This window comes from Nothobranchius furzeri, chromosome 7 (assembly GCF_043380555.1).
Source record: "Nothobranchius furzeri strain GRZ-AD chromosome 7, NfurGRZ-RIMD1, whole genome shotgun sequence".
Classification (NCBI taxonomy): domain Eukaryota; kingdom Metazoa; phylum Chordata; class Actinopteri; order Cyprinodontiformes; family Nothobranchiidae; genus Nothobranchius; species Nothobranchius furzeri.
Window position 1 is genome coordinate 55,049,680 of NC_091747.1, and position 15,773 is coordinate 55,065,452.

General features: G+C 42.6%; 2 protein-coding genes across 2 annotated transcripts in view; both read right to left on the reverse strand.

The window, feature by feature from the left end:
* The window catches only part of LOC107382967 (polycystin-1-like protein 1), a 30,872-nt gene extending 29,950 nt beyond the window's left edge, over window positions 1-922 (reverse strand). The window contains exons 1-2 of the mRNA XM_070553223.1: window positions 501-922; window positions 54-182 (exon numbers count right to left, since the gene is read on the reverse strand). Of these exons, the coding sequence (XP_070409324.1) occupies window positions 54-182; window positions 501-676 (305 nt within the window). The 5' untranslated portion in view covers window positions 677-922. The remainder of the gene's footprint in view (window positions 1-53; window positions 183-500) is intronic.
* A 6,906-nt stretch (window positions 923-7,828) lies between these two features.
* On the reverse strand, window positions 7,829-10,265 carry skida1 (SKI/DACH domain containing 1). The gene has a single exon (XM_015955346.3). The coding sequence runs from the start codon at window positions 10,118-10,120 to the stop codon at window positions 7,976-7,978; it is 2,145 nt and encodes a 714-aa protein (XP_015810832.3). The 5' UTR covers window positions 10,121-10,265; the 3' UTR covers window positions 7,829-7,975.
* Window positions 10,266-15,773: the final 5,508 nt, after the last annotated feature.

Genomic DNA, 15,773 nt, shown 5'->3' on the forward strand with positions numbered 1-15,773 from the left:
GGGCAAGATGTGTTACTTCAAAGGAGGAAGCAGATAACAGAACTTCTTCTCACCTTTGTGCTCTCCTTCCTCTTTTCACATCTACTGTTTCTTCACTCAGAGACAAACAGTCACAGACCACCAGAGCATGAAGCTGGTTTCCACAGTAACAAGTCTCTGGAGAAGATGCTGCAAAGCGGTACCTGAAACAAAGAAATTAGAAGCAGCATGTATGATCTGAATATTTGATTTGATGCACAAAGGATCATTTAAAAAAATTAATTGCAAATAAATAAACAAAGCAGGAATTAATATTTTTAACCTATATTAAGTTTTGGTGTTTTTTTTTTTGTTAAATTATTTTCTCTCTCAAAATGTGTTATTTTGCATGAATGGGTTTAAATAAAAATGCAATTTTTAACTTTTAAAAATCAAATTTTTTAAATGAAAATCCCCCCCCCCCCCCCCCCCTTTTTTTAGCAAACATGTCATCTTTTTTTATTTTCTCTAGACAAACTCACCCGTCTTCCTTACACAGAGCTGAGCAGCTCGCTGAGTCAAGGTGTTTGGGTTCAAAACTCTTGATGGAGCTCGGCTTGACGCACCCGAGGAACCAGGGGGAAGAGGAAGAAGAGGACGCCGCGCAGAGATGATGAAAACACGGGAGGAGGGTGATCAGAACCAGCGCGTGCCGCATGTCTGCCCGCAGGAGCTGTTCTCTGGACCGAATGGACCGCAGAGAATCAGGTGAATGGGACAAGATGGGGACAAAGGTAGGACCGTGTGTAAACAAGGAGGGTGGAGGAGGGAGGAGGTTTTACTGCCCAGGGGTCACACAGGAAACTAAAAAATGGCCTTTTGATTAGAGGTAATTTGGTGGAAATAAAGTCATTTGAAAACCAAAAACGATTCTTTTTTAATCTAAATGCACACAGAATAACAACAGAGGAGGCAGGTTTTATTCTAATAAATCAAAAAATAAAAATGCTGGTTGTCTTTTGTTTCATTAAGGAGTTATATTCTAGATTAAGAATCATTTTTATTAGAAGACAGTCCGAACATAACATTAAATAACCTTAATAAGCGGAAAATAAAACCTGTATTTCAGCCATTTTTATATTATTTGCAGCTCACAATGATTTTATTGAACCAAGAGGTACCTTAAACTGAGATCTACATAAAATAACATCAATGTTAGCATACGTTCTAGCATATGTTCTTTTTGACTTGTTTTCTTCTTCATTTGGTCAAGAAAAACTCCAGAAAAGACTTATAACACAAATAGGAACACATCATATTGTCAAATCTTGCGATTATTAAACAGAAACGAGACGATGTTATGTGTGACATTAAATTTCTTCTTGAAAGTAAGTTCATGGTGAGTAAAAATCGCAATAAAACCGGATCGGAACCAGCTCGGGTCATCAAATGAATCCAACTTGCCCCGTGAGCCCCTTTGCTGGCGAACAGCAGCTAACTCCTCCGGTCCACCTTAAAAGCTCTTCCGGTTTTCACGACATCCCCTTTAAGAGGAAGCCTCCTGTTCTCCTAGCGGCCGGCAGGAGGCGCTGTGAGACCACCACATCTCTACAGGAGTCTCTCTGCAAACCGAGACAATAAAAAAGAGGCACGGAAACAGATTCAAATCCGTCGCCTCTCTTCGTATTTAGCTAATTTAGTCACTTTTGATCCGTTTTAGGAGTGAGGGCGTCCTTAGATGTTTCCTCTGTTTAAACACAGAGTGAGACGTCACGATATCACCCTGAACCACACTAGTCACGTCTGGTGTTTTTAATGATTTACATTTAATAATCAATGTAGGCATCCGTTTAAATGTCAACTTTATATATTAATATATATATATATATATAATATATTAATATAATCTTTTTCTAACAGGATTATAAACATAAACCCGCTTCGCTTTCAGGAAGGAGTGGGTGACCTTCTGTGGCTTTGGCGCGTGCTCAGTGTTCAGTGCGCGCGCGCTAAGATTCAATCAACGAGTAAAACGGAGTGAACGAAATCCTGATAAAGCAGCTGCCAGCTCTGAGTTAGTCACAACAAACGTTGTGTAAGCCTCCCATCGGGAAAAACACCAGCAACCCGGCTGGGACCGGTGGGTCTGGGTCCAGCTTACGGGTCTGAAGAGGCTTAAGGTGTTGAAAAGATACATTTGGCAACTAAAACACCCTCTCTAAAGTCTTCTCGCATCTAGATCCGTTTATTTTCATCATACTTTTACCAACAAAATCGGAGGAAATTGTTAAATAATTTGACCCCCAAAATGACCTAAAACTGGAAAAGTCTGATTATAAATGTTCCTCTCCCCTCACATTTAGACTGTCAGAGTTGTAAGAACGTCACCAACATGGCTTTTAAATAATAACAAGAATTTTAAAAGTTTCACTAATAACTCAAAAACCAGATTGTGGACAGACCTGCTGGTTTAGTCACATCATGTAAACTTTTCTCAACCAGTTTCATCATAAAATTCTCACGAGAATATTAAAATACACAGAAATCAAACTGGAGATAGAAGTGTGTTTGTTCTTTGAAAAAATCTGTTGTTTGTGAGAAGAGCACTGAAATCACATGAACCCACTCTCTCTTTTAGTCAGCACATGTGAAAATTAATAGTGCGAATTAATAATTCCAAAAAGCAGGAAGCCAAGACAAAAATCAGGTAAAAAGACTCAAAAGTATCAAAAGAACTAGGAAGAAGGTTGATGTCATTTACATTTTTCTCTTCTTATGTCTGATTTTACACACGTACTTGTGAATGGGACGTTTCACAACTAAAAAATAAAATAATTGGATGTTTTGTATAAAATGTCATCAAGTCCTGTGCTTAATTATACATTAGGACTCTTATTGATTAACTAATCACTTGGATTTGCTTGAGGACGATTTCAAGATCACGTGTTGCTCTCAGCTCCCAAAGAGGATTTTGCAGAACTAAATTTGTGATGCTTGTTTTTTTTTCACCCATGCACAAAGTTTAACCTGCAGGGAAATGATTAACCCCACAAAACGTTCAAGACAAACTTTAGTTGTAAAACAGAAATAGGTTCATTTAAAGACACATATTTGTTGAGTTTTTCAGACACCAAATGCAGCTTTGTGTCACTCGAGTCCCCTCTCTGCGCTAAAACATCAACGCTCTTTGTCCTGCATCATAAGAAGGGGGATAGCAAGGCTCCAGTTTCACAGCAAACAGATTCAAACCAAATTATAATCAAGGAAGCGGCGAAAAATGTAGATCTTATCGGAGCTGGACCACAGACAGAGCGGATTTGTGTTTGGCTGGAGGGGAAAATCAAAACTCAGCTGTGAAATTGTTGAAAAGAATCATTTAGAGAGTTTAGAATAAAGATAAACCTGATATTTTCACTAATATAAGTCAGATAATAATTCTAAATTTAAACAATCACAACTTCTGTTATGTTCAATTTGTTGGATGATGGATTTTGCAGTGAAAAATATAAAAAAAAGACCTAGTCAGCGTCAGAAAAATGTCAGATTATTTTTCTGTGGTTCATTTGAATGAAATTTACTTTAAGAGCTGAAAAATGGCAGAAAATTTCACTCAAATCTGCTTGTGACACCGCATGTCTGCAGCCTGCATGCCTGTCGATGAAGGTTGACTAAACTATTTCATTTTAAATTCAAGACATTTAAATTACAGCTCTTATGCTGTGTCATATGGTGTGTGTGTGTGTGTGTGTGTGTGTGTGTGTGTGTGTGTGTGTGTGTGTGGCTTTAATTCAGCCCTTTCAGCCTCAGCTCCTTGTCCTATAACTCCCTGGTATGAGGGGTCAAAGGTCACTGCGGCTTGTGGCCGTGTTCGAATCCGTCTATAGTGTGTAAAGTTCCCATCTGGCCGTCGCTTAAAGTGAAAAAATAAAAGATGAAGTGCATTTCACAACCTGCACCGGATTTTTAGGTCCATTGGCAAGAATTAAACTTTGGTTCATTTTATAAAAAAATAAATATTCTAAACTGCAGCTTAAAAATCAATAAACCTGTAAATGTCGTTTTGACGTGGATTCATTTGATTTGTTTTGCAACCATGTGGTGGAAAATAACTCATAATCAAACTTGAAACTCTTTAATTATTGGTCAACTATCCAAATTATAGTAGAAAAATCAACCTGACAAAATATTTTCTATTAAATTCATACATTTTTAAAATATATTTGTCCAACTTTTTATAAAAAAATATATTTTTCTGTTGGCTATTTATGTGATGTTAAATATTTTCTTGTCACATTTGAAATAAAATTCAATGAAATATAAAATAAGGACTCAACGTGATTAAAATTCAGATTTATCTTAATTTAATAAAAACTCAAACTGTGTGTTTGAGTGGCTGTAAAATTACAACTTTGATTGTAAAATCGTTGCTCGTCTTAAAACAGACCTAAAGCTGAGAGTTTTTTGCTGCCTCTTTTCTCTTAACCTGATTAAAATGTTTTAGAAGTCCTTCTCAGTAATCTGGCTCTGTCTCCAGAAAAGCTTTTTACAAATGCAGTTGAGCTCCATGACTGGACTGAATCCCCCTGGCTGCTTTTCCCTTCTCCAGTCACCCCCTCCTGAATCCCCAGAGCAGCTTTTCTGCGCTCTATTGGCGTCAAACGCAACTTTATTTAAATACCTATGTGCCAAAACACATCTTAAAATCTAATTTAAATATTATTAATGCAAAAACATTTTAATTTCATTTACTCTTAGAAACTATAAAATAAACAATTCAAATGTATTTTATAAATTATGACAAATGTTCATCATCTCAGTCTGAGTTACTTAAACAATAAAAACTTTAATCTAATATTTTAATTTAGTTTAAAGAGAATGTGGTTCCAGGAGCGGAGCTTCTCCCCATCTGCTGCGGGCTCATGCCGCCGACCCTCCTGCTGACCTCGGATCTGTTCATGAGGGACTCCGCCGCCTCTCCTCCTCCTCCCCCTCTTTGGTAACAATGAAATTAGTTCAGGGTGATTATTAATGGAGGGGCGAATCAAACCGGGAGCTGCGTGATCAGATTACAGATTACACCGGAAAGAGTGGATGGACAATCCGGCAGATTAAAACTTCAATAAAACACGTTAAGTTCCTACTTTTTATTAAGTGCATTACAGTACATGAATACATAAAATCTTGAATATTTTTGGTCTCTTGCTGGATTGCGTTGCTCTAATTGTGAAAATCTGGTTTTTCTTTGGTAAACACAAAATCGCCCAATAATCTGGGTAAATCTTATATATATGCGCTTTTAAACGCTTGACAAAAAGCAGAAACATCACACATAATCCAAGATTTTCATTAGATTACATGTTTATCATCACAAATGTATTAATGCAAATTGTATTGTAATTGTTTTGCACGCGCTGCAGGTTTTCAAACGCTCAGTCTGCACAGACATGCAGCTTTTCCCATTTTTGGACAAATGTAAATGCATAATTTTTTCTTTTGCGCACTTTCCATCCTGCTCTGTTTTCTAGATAACAGAAGACGTGCAGCCGAGAGATCTCACATAAAAACGTCCTGCAGAACAGCTTTTATCGGCCCTCATAATTGTCTCAGAGATCAATGCGAAGTGCTCATCCCTAACGTGCACGTGTCATCTTCTTCCCCCTTCTCCAAGCACGCAATCAGAGACTAATACTCCCAATTTCTTCAAATGCTTTAACGTGTTTTCTTCTTTCTACTGTGATTCTATGGAAGTTACAGTCTGCTGGTTCCCAATCCGCGTAGGAATTCCACCCAGCAGCAGCATAATGGCTTGTCTCAGCAGTGTGGCCCCTGCAGGCTCCAGGGCCATGCAGAAAACCTGCAAACCCCCCTCCTTCCCTGCAACATTCCCCATCGACCTCAGCGCTAGCCTGGATTTAACGCTGAGAAGAAGCTTTAAATTGCCGAAAAATCTTCAAAAAACACATTTCTGACTTGCAGTTAAGCACGAAGAACCACGTTTCCTCCTGCTTATCTTTAAAAATAAATATATAGTTGTGGTTTTCTGTTTGTGTTATGCAGGATGCAGCTGTTTAATCATCTTCAACTTTTTTTTTACAGAAAATGCGTCTTTAATGGTGTCACTTGCTGTTCAAATGTAATAGAAAATGCTGAGAGCATCCAATTGAGATTGAATACTCCCCAGCATCTCATGAATAACAAGTATTCAAAAACAAACCCAAACATGTCCAAAGAACGAGAAACAGTCTGACAATTACACTCAGTCCCGTTTAATGAAAGTTTCAAAAAGAAAAGAAAACTAACAAAAAAGCAACATAAAGGGAAAGTGCTTCAGAAAACCACCGTTCAAGTTTCCAGTTCGAGTGCAGTTGTCCATTTTCACAACAATAATTCAAAAATACCATCAAAATTCACAAAAATAAATACTCAGTTCTATATAAACAGCCAGTGACGTCATACTCAAAAACCTCAAGTATCCAAAACATTAAAGAAAAACTGAAGAGGATGTGAGAGGAAGAGGAGGAACTGGATGTTTGTCATGACAATTGAATCGTGACGTCACCACCTGCACCTTCGCAGGTTGGCGCGTCAGGCGGCTTTTCAGGCCGTTCCTCTCGGTTCTGCACTGTGCATCCCTGTTCCCGTAATGTAGACATGCGGATTAAATATAAAGCTTCTACCCCCCCCCCCCCCTCCCCCCGGGTTTACTGCAAAGCACTCGAGATTTGCGCCACGTGGAGTCCAAAGTACGCGCAACTGAGAAAGTTCCAGCTTTAAGGAGTAAGGCCTATTGGTGCAGATGGAGCTGCAAAAGTATAGATGCATGATTTACTTTTCCCTTTTTTAATTCTACAATCAGGCATTCTGCAACCCTCCGAGCGCGCGTGCTCGTGGGGGAGGCATCACTCACGGACTTTGGGTGTGCTGTGATTCGGTCTGCTGCATGGGCCTCTCTTTGCGACCGACAGAAAGGCTGCGAGCCAATTAGCAGAGCCGTGAGACAACGTGGACACGTTCACTTAAAAAATCAAAATAAACCTGCATGGAGGCGCAAAAAGCTGCATGAAAAAAAAGCTACATTCAGGATGCATTTCACACATTTCACATCAATCTGTTGGTTCTTGATGAGGAAAAACATAAATTGCAATTAGTTTTGTATCTCAAAAACTGGACTTTTAAAATAAAATAAAGGGATTTGTAAACAGTTCGCTAGAACAAAAGGCGCAAAACAGTCTCAAAGTGCAATGCGTTTGCGCCCTTTCGTGTTTTTCCCAGACAAATTGGTTACAAAGTACTGTTTTGCGTTTTTCCTCCACGCGTTTGTGTTCCAAACGCACACACACACACACACACACTCACCCCCGCACACACATGATGCTGCAGAGAGGAAACCGGCGGCCAAGTGGGATATTTGGAGATTTTGAGCCTTTCTTCTCGTTTTTGATTGTCTGTAGGTGCACAAGGCTGGTGTGTGCTGCGTTTGGGCTCTCCCCCTCCCCTCCCCTCCCCATGCCATTTAATAACAAAACACCCCCAAAAGAAACCACAACAAGCAGAACTCAACCCCTTTTCACCCAAGGAATTCTATTCAAATCATCACAGTACATTTTGGGCACCGATTTGGCCACAACAGCGCTGATTCATAAAATATAACAGAGTGTGTGTGTGTGTGTGTGTGGGGGGGGGGGGGGGGGGGGACGACGACCCTGAATCTTCTTTGTTTATAATTATTTACAATCAAATAATCCCTGCCAGATTAAATGTCCATCAGAAAACAGTTTTAGTTGTTTTTGTTTACCACGGGTCAGGAATTATAGGGAAAAAGGAAAATAGTCAAAAACACAAAATTTAGAAAAGCAAAACATATTGCTTAGAGAATTTGTATCTTATTTAAAGGTTCTAGGGGTTAATCCATGTGTCACGTGATGTTTTCTTTGATTAAACGTTTTAAAATGCGGAATGTAAATCCAGAAAGGTAGGAAAATGGTGGAAATAAAAGAAACAATCTCTCTCTCTCTCTTCAGTATTTCCTCGTCCTCTGAGCATGTAGTGGGGGAGGGAGAATCGGTCCGCCTGGCTGCCACCTCCACACGGGGTGGGACGGAGGGGGAGGCCCGGGGCCCCTCAGAGAGTTCAGGGAGTAAGCGGGGCACAAATCCCCGTCGCTGTCGACAACGAGCGACGGTGGATCTGGGAAGTTTGCCATCAGGCTGAAAGGCGTTTTTGCGGGAGATGCTACAGTGGTGCGTTTGCGTCTGCTCGGTAAATCCTCCGTCTCCTCGCAGCCCGCTGAACGAGAGGAGGAGGCAGGGGAGGAAGAGGCGGCCTTGGTAGCGACTTTGGGCGCGTTTGGCTTGGATTTTGCTCTGGAAATTCTGGGTTTTTTCCCCCTCAGCACCGGAGTCCTGATGTTTCTGTGCATCTGCTGCCCCTCCTCCTCCTGCGGGGTGCTGCTCCTGCATGTCTGGGGTCCAGGGGACCTGGGGGCACTTTTCTCTACGCTGCTGTCCCCCTTATCTCTTTTACATTTCACCACACATGCCTGGTACTCGTACTCATCCCAGCTCTCCTCTACTTTAACTTTCACATTGTGGAGGCTGAAGGGAGGCGTCCTGGTGCTCCTGCTATCCGGTAGGGGGGTCACGGGGGCCTCCTCTGACTCGGTTTTTATTCTTTTCGTGGGAGTGCTGACTCTCGGGCAGGTGGCACTCACTTCCCCTTTGTCTACACATTTCTGCGGCTTACAGTCAAGTCCCGGCATCCTGCATGGCAGGGGTGAGGCCTCCAAGTCCTCCTTGGTCCGGTTCGGATGAACCACACACAACTTCCCCCCCGCAGAGGAGTTTAATTCGAAGGCAGGTCCCGCGTCCTTGCTTGTCTCCGTGCGTAAAAAGTCACATTTCAGATGTTTGGTGTCTCTGAATGCGGGGGCAGCACCCAGAGGTCTGTGCGGGTTGTCCTGCTGCTGCTGGTTGTTGTAGTGAAATGTGGGCTGCAGGACCAAATGTGCTTTAGGTGTGCTGAGACCAACACGCGCCCGCCGGAACCGGATGCTTTGGACCGATACGCGGCTTGAAACGGAGCTGGAGTCGGATTGAGATGAGCTCTCCTCCTCTTCTTCCTCCTCCTCCTCTTCCTCCGTGCTGACCTCTGAACTTTCCGTGTCATCTTCCTCTTCCGAGCTGCTGCTGGTGGAGAATCCGGAGCCGAAGTCGGAGTCCCGGTCCGAGTAGGTGCTGGACTCGGTGTCGCTGCTGTAGCTCTCCGTGAAGCCGGACCCGTGATGGTGGTGGTGATGATGGTGGTGGTGGTGATGGTGGTGGTGGTAGATATCCGGACTGAGGTGGAAAGCCCCGAAAGACGTGGCGTGAGCATTGGCGGATTTCGGCTGTAGGAGCAGCACTGGCGGTGCGTGCAGATGCGCGTGTCTGCTCCTGCACGAGGGGTGCCTCGCGCCGTCCCTGCCGCCGCCCACCTCGCGCCTCCTCTTTCTTTTGTGAAGGAAGTCGGGCTGGAACAGCAGTGGCTGCCGGAAAAACGGGTGCCTTTGGCTCAGAGCGACGCAGCTCCCTGCGATTTTCTCAGTTTCATAGTTTTTAAAGTGTTTGTGGCTGGACCGGGTCGCGGATCGGTAAATCCGCGCGTTCGCTTTGTGGTAAAATTGAGGTAGTTTTGAGTCGGTAAGGCAAGGAGTCAACTCTTTCCTCCTGACAGCCTTGTGACGCACGAGAGTCTCCGGGACTCCGTGCAAACTGAACCAAACTTTTTCATCCCACACCTCGGCCTCCTCCTCCTCTTCTTCCTCTTGCTCATCGTCTTCCCCAGGGGGATACGTCGCTCTCGCTTTCCTCCTGCTGGACTTCAACACCCTCTCCGTCTTGCAGGAGAAATACAGAGCCTCCACGTCCTCGCGCGAGATGAGCGTGCACTTGGCTGCGTGAAAGGCGATGGAGTTTATTGCTTTGAGCTTCCGCAGCTCCTCCAGGTCACACTGGTGCTTCTTCACCTTCAGGTGGTCCATGCGCTTGTGCACCGTGGTTCGGGGGATGTTCTGGAGCAGGTCGGTGAAAACCTGAGACAATGCAAACATTTGCTTGCCTTTGATCAGCAGGTATCCCAGCCGCACGCCTTGCATCTCCTCAAACCCGCACTCCAGGTCTCCCATGTCTGTAATGCGTCCTCTCTCGGCACCGGCAAAATGGCACAGGGGGTCGCGAGCTCAAGGCATCCTGCTCACACCTTTAATCCACCCGCTGCTGCGTCATGAAAACTTTGACTTAAATGGAGAGGCTGCCCCGCTCTGATAAAGAGCAGACAGCATCCGCTCCTCGCCTCTCACCCCGGTCCGGCATGGTGGAGGAATGCGTCCGGGGCTGCTGCTGCTGCTGCTACCTGCCTCTGCCGGCTCCACTCCCCCTCTGGTCAGCAGTAGGACGGAGGGGTAGGTGTACACCGCTGCCTCAACCAGAGGAATAAAATAGCAAGAAGAGGGGAGGGAGAGAGAGAGAGAGAGAGAGAGAGAGAGAGAGAGAGAGAGGGTGGAGAGGGAGGGAGGAAAGAGTGAATCTGAGACGGAGAAACCGAGAGAGCTGAAAAAGCAGCTGCTTTTCCTGCTGCTGGCTGAGCCACACATAAAAAGACAAGAGAAAGAGGAGGTCTGGAGACACCTTCATCAATTAATGCCCTCGGTGGACGCCTATTGGATGCCGCTGACAGGTGATGCAACAAAAATGGATATTCCACCCCGCCCCCGTCCACACACCCCTGCCATTACACCAGCTTACTATTGTGCCCGCAGTCTGTTAGAGCCCCCCCCCAAAAAAAACGACATTGCAAACAATAAAACAGGGTTCCTTAAGTTTTTTTACAGAAGAATGGAATGCGACCCAAACTGAATCTGTGATTGCCGATAAAACCAGTTTGTGCGTCAGCGCACCGCAGCCTAAACAAAAGGCTGCCTTGCAAACGGCTTTTCCGCGTTTTCAGTTAGATGCACAGAATATTTGTGTCTTTTTTCTTCTTTTAAAGCATATTTGCGGCTAATATGACGATAAATAATAAATGCAAGTTAAACACAGTGTGTGCGTCCTGCAGGCTTTGTGTGTAAACACAAAAGAGGATAGGCTAAATAAAAGGAGATCGTTTTGTTGAGTGTGAGGGGAAAGCTGTCAGCTATTTTTATTGAATTATATTATTTTATAGATAATATTGTCATTTAAAAAATTAAAATAACCCGAACTACTTGTACCTAAACAATAATTCAAATGGTGCCAAACGTTTAGCGCATGGTTTTTTCCACACGAGCTTCCATCGTGCATGCTCCGATGTTTCATTTACTCGAGCATATTGTGCACATTGACACGCACACACACATTCGCAGAACCGTAACCTGAAACGCGCACACCTCATCCATCTCCACACACCCGAACACACTCGCACGCGGGCTAAAGGAGAGGGGAATGCTGCAGAAAATATCACCCGCTGCGCTCCCAAAGCATGTAAATATTTTTGGTTAACAGCGTTCAATAGAAACTCTTGTGATATGAAGTCTGTCGTCTTGCCCCTAAGCTATATGTATTTCTTTCCTCCAAAGCTCGTCTTTCTTTGACTTTCTTATCTGTTAAACTCGTGAGTCCCTTGTGGCCCGTTTACGCAGCGGAGAGGTCAGACTCCAGATCCCCCAAAACGTGAATCGTGCACGTTACTGACTGAATACATAAATAACACCTCCACAAATATTTTATATTAACTTGTAAAAATAATCTGGTGTGAGAACTAAACTCACACAACCCAAAATATTATTTTTCCCATAATTTGTTATAATTAGCGCACAAGGAATCATTATAGACGCTTACGCAGCGCTCAGTTTGATTTTAGAGCTTTTCGCGCGCGCGCACATGAGTAAATATCGATAAATGTGCCTCACAGAAGGTCCAGTGTCTTCAGGTCAGTGTGACCCACATTCTCTGTGCTTCACACCTGTGCGTCTTCTGGCTTCGCTGCAGAAAAGAAACAGAAAAACCAGAGAGCGCACCGAGTTTAACGAGATAAGTCCGAAACAAGTGGGGAGAAGGGACCCCCCCCACCCACCCACCCACACACACACACACACACACACACACACACACACACACACACACACACACACACACACACACACACACACACCGTGCGCCACCGACCTAGGGGTTGCAAACAATCAAGGCTCGTTTCACGGCGCGTCTTGCCTGAACCTTTAGTTTCTGACGACGACAACAACAACAACCTGATTTTACCTCTGATCGTGCTGCCAGGAAGAGTCAGAGCCGCAGTTCGGTGGGAAGCCCACCACTCCAGTTGGGATTTCCAGATAATTCCATAATTCCAGCTCTTCCCACTTGCTCGTCTCATTTGCTGAGCTTTTGCTTCTGCTCCCAAACTTGCTGCGTCATGTTTGGAGTTGACAGCTCATTTGAAAATGTTATTTCATTTAATTACTTAAATAACGTTTTATAACGTCAAATAAATTAACAGAAATATTTCAACAAATTAACCCCCCCCCCCCCCACACACACACACACACACACAAACACCATCGCGCGCACACGTGCCTGATGCGCTCAGGGTCCAAACTTGACATCACAAATCACATCCCATTTAAATATTTTACAATAAATAAATAAATCCAGATGTATTTGTTCCTTGCTGAGACCAGGAGCTCCTTGTTAGGAATCACTGAGGAATTACACCCCCCTCCAACCCTCCTCTCCTGCCTGGAATCCGGCCGGGACCAGCGGGAGGAAACGAGACCAAGCGGCCGAAGGAGAGACCACAAACGCGGTGTGGACTCCTGACAGCAGTCCGCCGAGGGGCTGGTGGCTCCGCGGTTCTTGTTGAGACTTTTAATGTTGGCAAGTTTGGAGCAAATGAAAGGATGAAGCTGCGACAGAATGATGAACTTAAACCCTGATTATTAATGTGTCAAAATAAATGAACTTTATGAAGGGAGATGATGAAAAAGTAACTTTTTTGCTTAAAGTTGAAGCAATTTCCTGGTTTAATCTATCATCTATCTATCTATCTATCTATCTATCTATCTATCTATCTATCTATCTATCTATCTATCTATCTATCTATCTATCTATCTATCTATCTATCTATCTAAAAATATATATATTTTTGTTAATATTTCAGGAAAAACGTTAAAAAATTATTCCAAAAACTTTGTAGGCTACTTATTTCTATTTAATTTTATTCACACAAGTCTGGGGACAAATGTGAGAACAGGTCTGATTAAGGCAAGCGGTGCACGCGCGCGCACACACTAATACATTTCGCAGTGTTTGGAGCTTTAATGGTTGTGCATTATTTAAGAATAATTTAAGTTTTATGATATAAAATTGTGTTTTTTGAATATTTGAAATGACATCTTACATTTGAAAAGGACTACACCTTTATAAAAGTGATTTATTTTATAGATGTCGTCAGGTATGGGCTGATATTTTTCAAAGTGAAGACAGGATATTCCAAACACTCATCAAACCAAAGGCGTCATTTGCTATTGCGCCGAGTTTTATGGAGTCTCAGTCCAGGAGGCGCTGCCACTTGTAAAGCCCAGACTCTTCATGACCCAAACCCACTGCCCCACTCCAAAACAATGAATCCCCCCCACCACCACCACTGCAGAATGTGATTTTACTTGCAATCCGAGCCTGAAGTATGTGCGGACAGTGGTGGGGGAGGGCTCTCTCTCCACCTTTCACCCCGTCGTGTTGGGACTGTTTGTATTTTCTTCCTCGGCCCTGTGTGCTCCACTGGTAAACTAAACACAGATTAAACCCAGTGTGCATGGAGGAAAATCACCAGGGAGAAGATTGCTGCACTTCTCTTCACAGAACCTTTCTTTATGGGAATGACAAAATTATGTGTTTCCGGTTTATTTCAACATTTCCTCAGTTATTTTCAAGAAAACAATTAAAAAAAATTAAAATATATACTTTTAATTCCCCTGTTGCATGCTGCAGGATGCTTTTTGTCCTTGCAGACTTTTAACTTTTGTAATTGTTCACAAAAAGCATATTCTGAAGAAATAAAATGCTCATTTAAAAAAATGTATTTGTTTTTTTTACAGCATAAAGAAATTGAGTTTAACTCAAGAACTTAAGGAAGTCTCACTTGTCATTTATTAAAAACAAGATTCGACCATTTAGCTCTCTGACACACACACACACACACACACACACACACACACACACACACACACACACACACACACACACACACACACACACACACACACACACACACACACACGCACGCTTGAGGATACATATTTATTTTATTCACAATAAATAAAAAATGACCTACAAGGTAGTAATAATAGTAATGACAACAACAACAACAATTATTATTATAATAATTTTCAACAGCTGATCCACAGAAAATTGTGTAAACATCTTCCTCCATCATCTCTTCTCAACGCAAACGCCTAAAATGTTGTCTCTGGCTAAACTAAAAGGAAGGTTAATGATTAAAAATCAAATATTTACACATGTTGCATTATTTGATTATTCGACAGGTTTTCAGATTTGCACAGCTGGTTAGTGTCCTGCCTAGATGTCCAAATCCAGCAGATGTCAGGAGCAGAATCAACGCAAATGGTTCCTACAAACCCTGAAAAGTGAGCCTTTCCACTGAAATTGTGAGAATATTTGACAGCTATTGTGTTGCAAAACTAAAAGAATAAATCCATTTTTTAACATAACTAGTCCAGCACCCTTTTCAGGCTCCTGATTTAGATTTACAGACATACCTCAAAATAAAAATGGAGCATGCACAAGACTTGTTAGACCACCTGCATGAAGGATAAATTACATAAAAGCTCTGAGTGATGGGTATTAGGACTCCAGTGAAAGCAAACAGCATCACTGCTTCTTTGACAACCTGTGGAACATTGTGTATTATTTGTATGGACTTTAACTTAATCAAAAGCAAGTTGTAATTTTTTTTTACTATTTTCAGTATTTTCAGTAAGCCCCCCCCCCCTCCCTTTGTTCTCTGCAGCTCTAATAGGTTTTCCCCTGCCACACAATTCACTTTTTTTCTTCTTCTTCTTTTTTTCCTCAGCCCTGCACCCCCTTTTAGAGCAAGGTCCAGTGTCGACTGGAGCATTTGAGCAATTTGAAATTAAAGCAAACAATGGGCAGGCACTCCCAGGGACCTCTCGCTCACCATATTACACGGAGGACGCTCGTGTGCTCTTGCACATTACTGGCAAGTCATTACGTTTCTCTGGAAACCAAGAGCATGCTCAGAGTCGGTGATGCAAGCAGCAGCTGAGTGCTTGGAATGGCTTGTGTGTGTGTGTGTGTGTGTGTGTGTGTGTGTGCACATGTGTGTGTGTGTGTGTCTGCGTTCTGGTGCATCCTTGGCAACAGCATGGGGAACTGTCAAAACAAAACTGTCTACTGACATGCTGATATGCAGCCTCATATTTTCTTTTTAATACTCCGTAATTTTATTAATTTAAAAGAAAATTAAATCCAGCCGGGACCAGCCGGCTTCACTGAAAAAAATCACCAGGTCTTAAACTTTCTTCATTTGGGAATGTTTTTTAAAAAGAGTCCAAAAATTATTTTTGGTAAGAGTTAAAAAAAACTATTTTAACACCTCAGCTTGATTTTTTTAAATTTATAAAAATATTTTAAAACACACAAATTAGTGTGCACTACAACTTTTCTAAAGGAATATTAAAATTAATTCAGAAAAAATTATAAGTTCTTGTTTAGAGTACGCAACGGCAGACACGGTGATGCAAATAACAAAAACAAAATTTCAGC

Coding starts and splice junctions, on each gene's coding strand:
- skida1 (XM_015955346.3), bottom strand. CDS start 10,120: ATGGGAGACCTGGAGTGCGGGTTTGAGGAGATGCAAGGCGTGCGGCTG.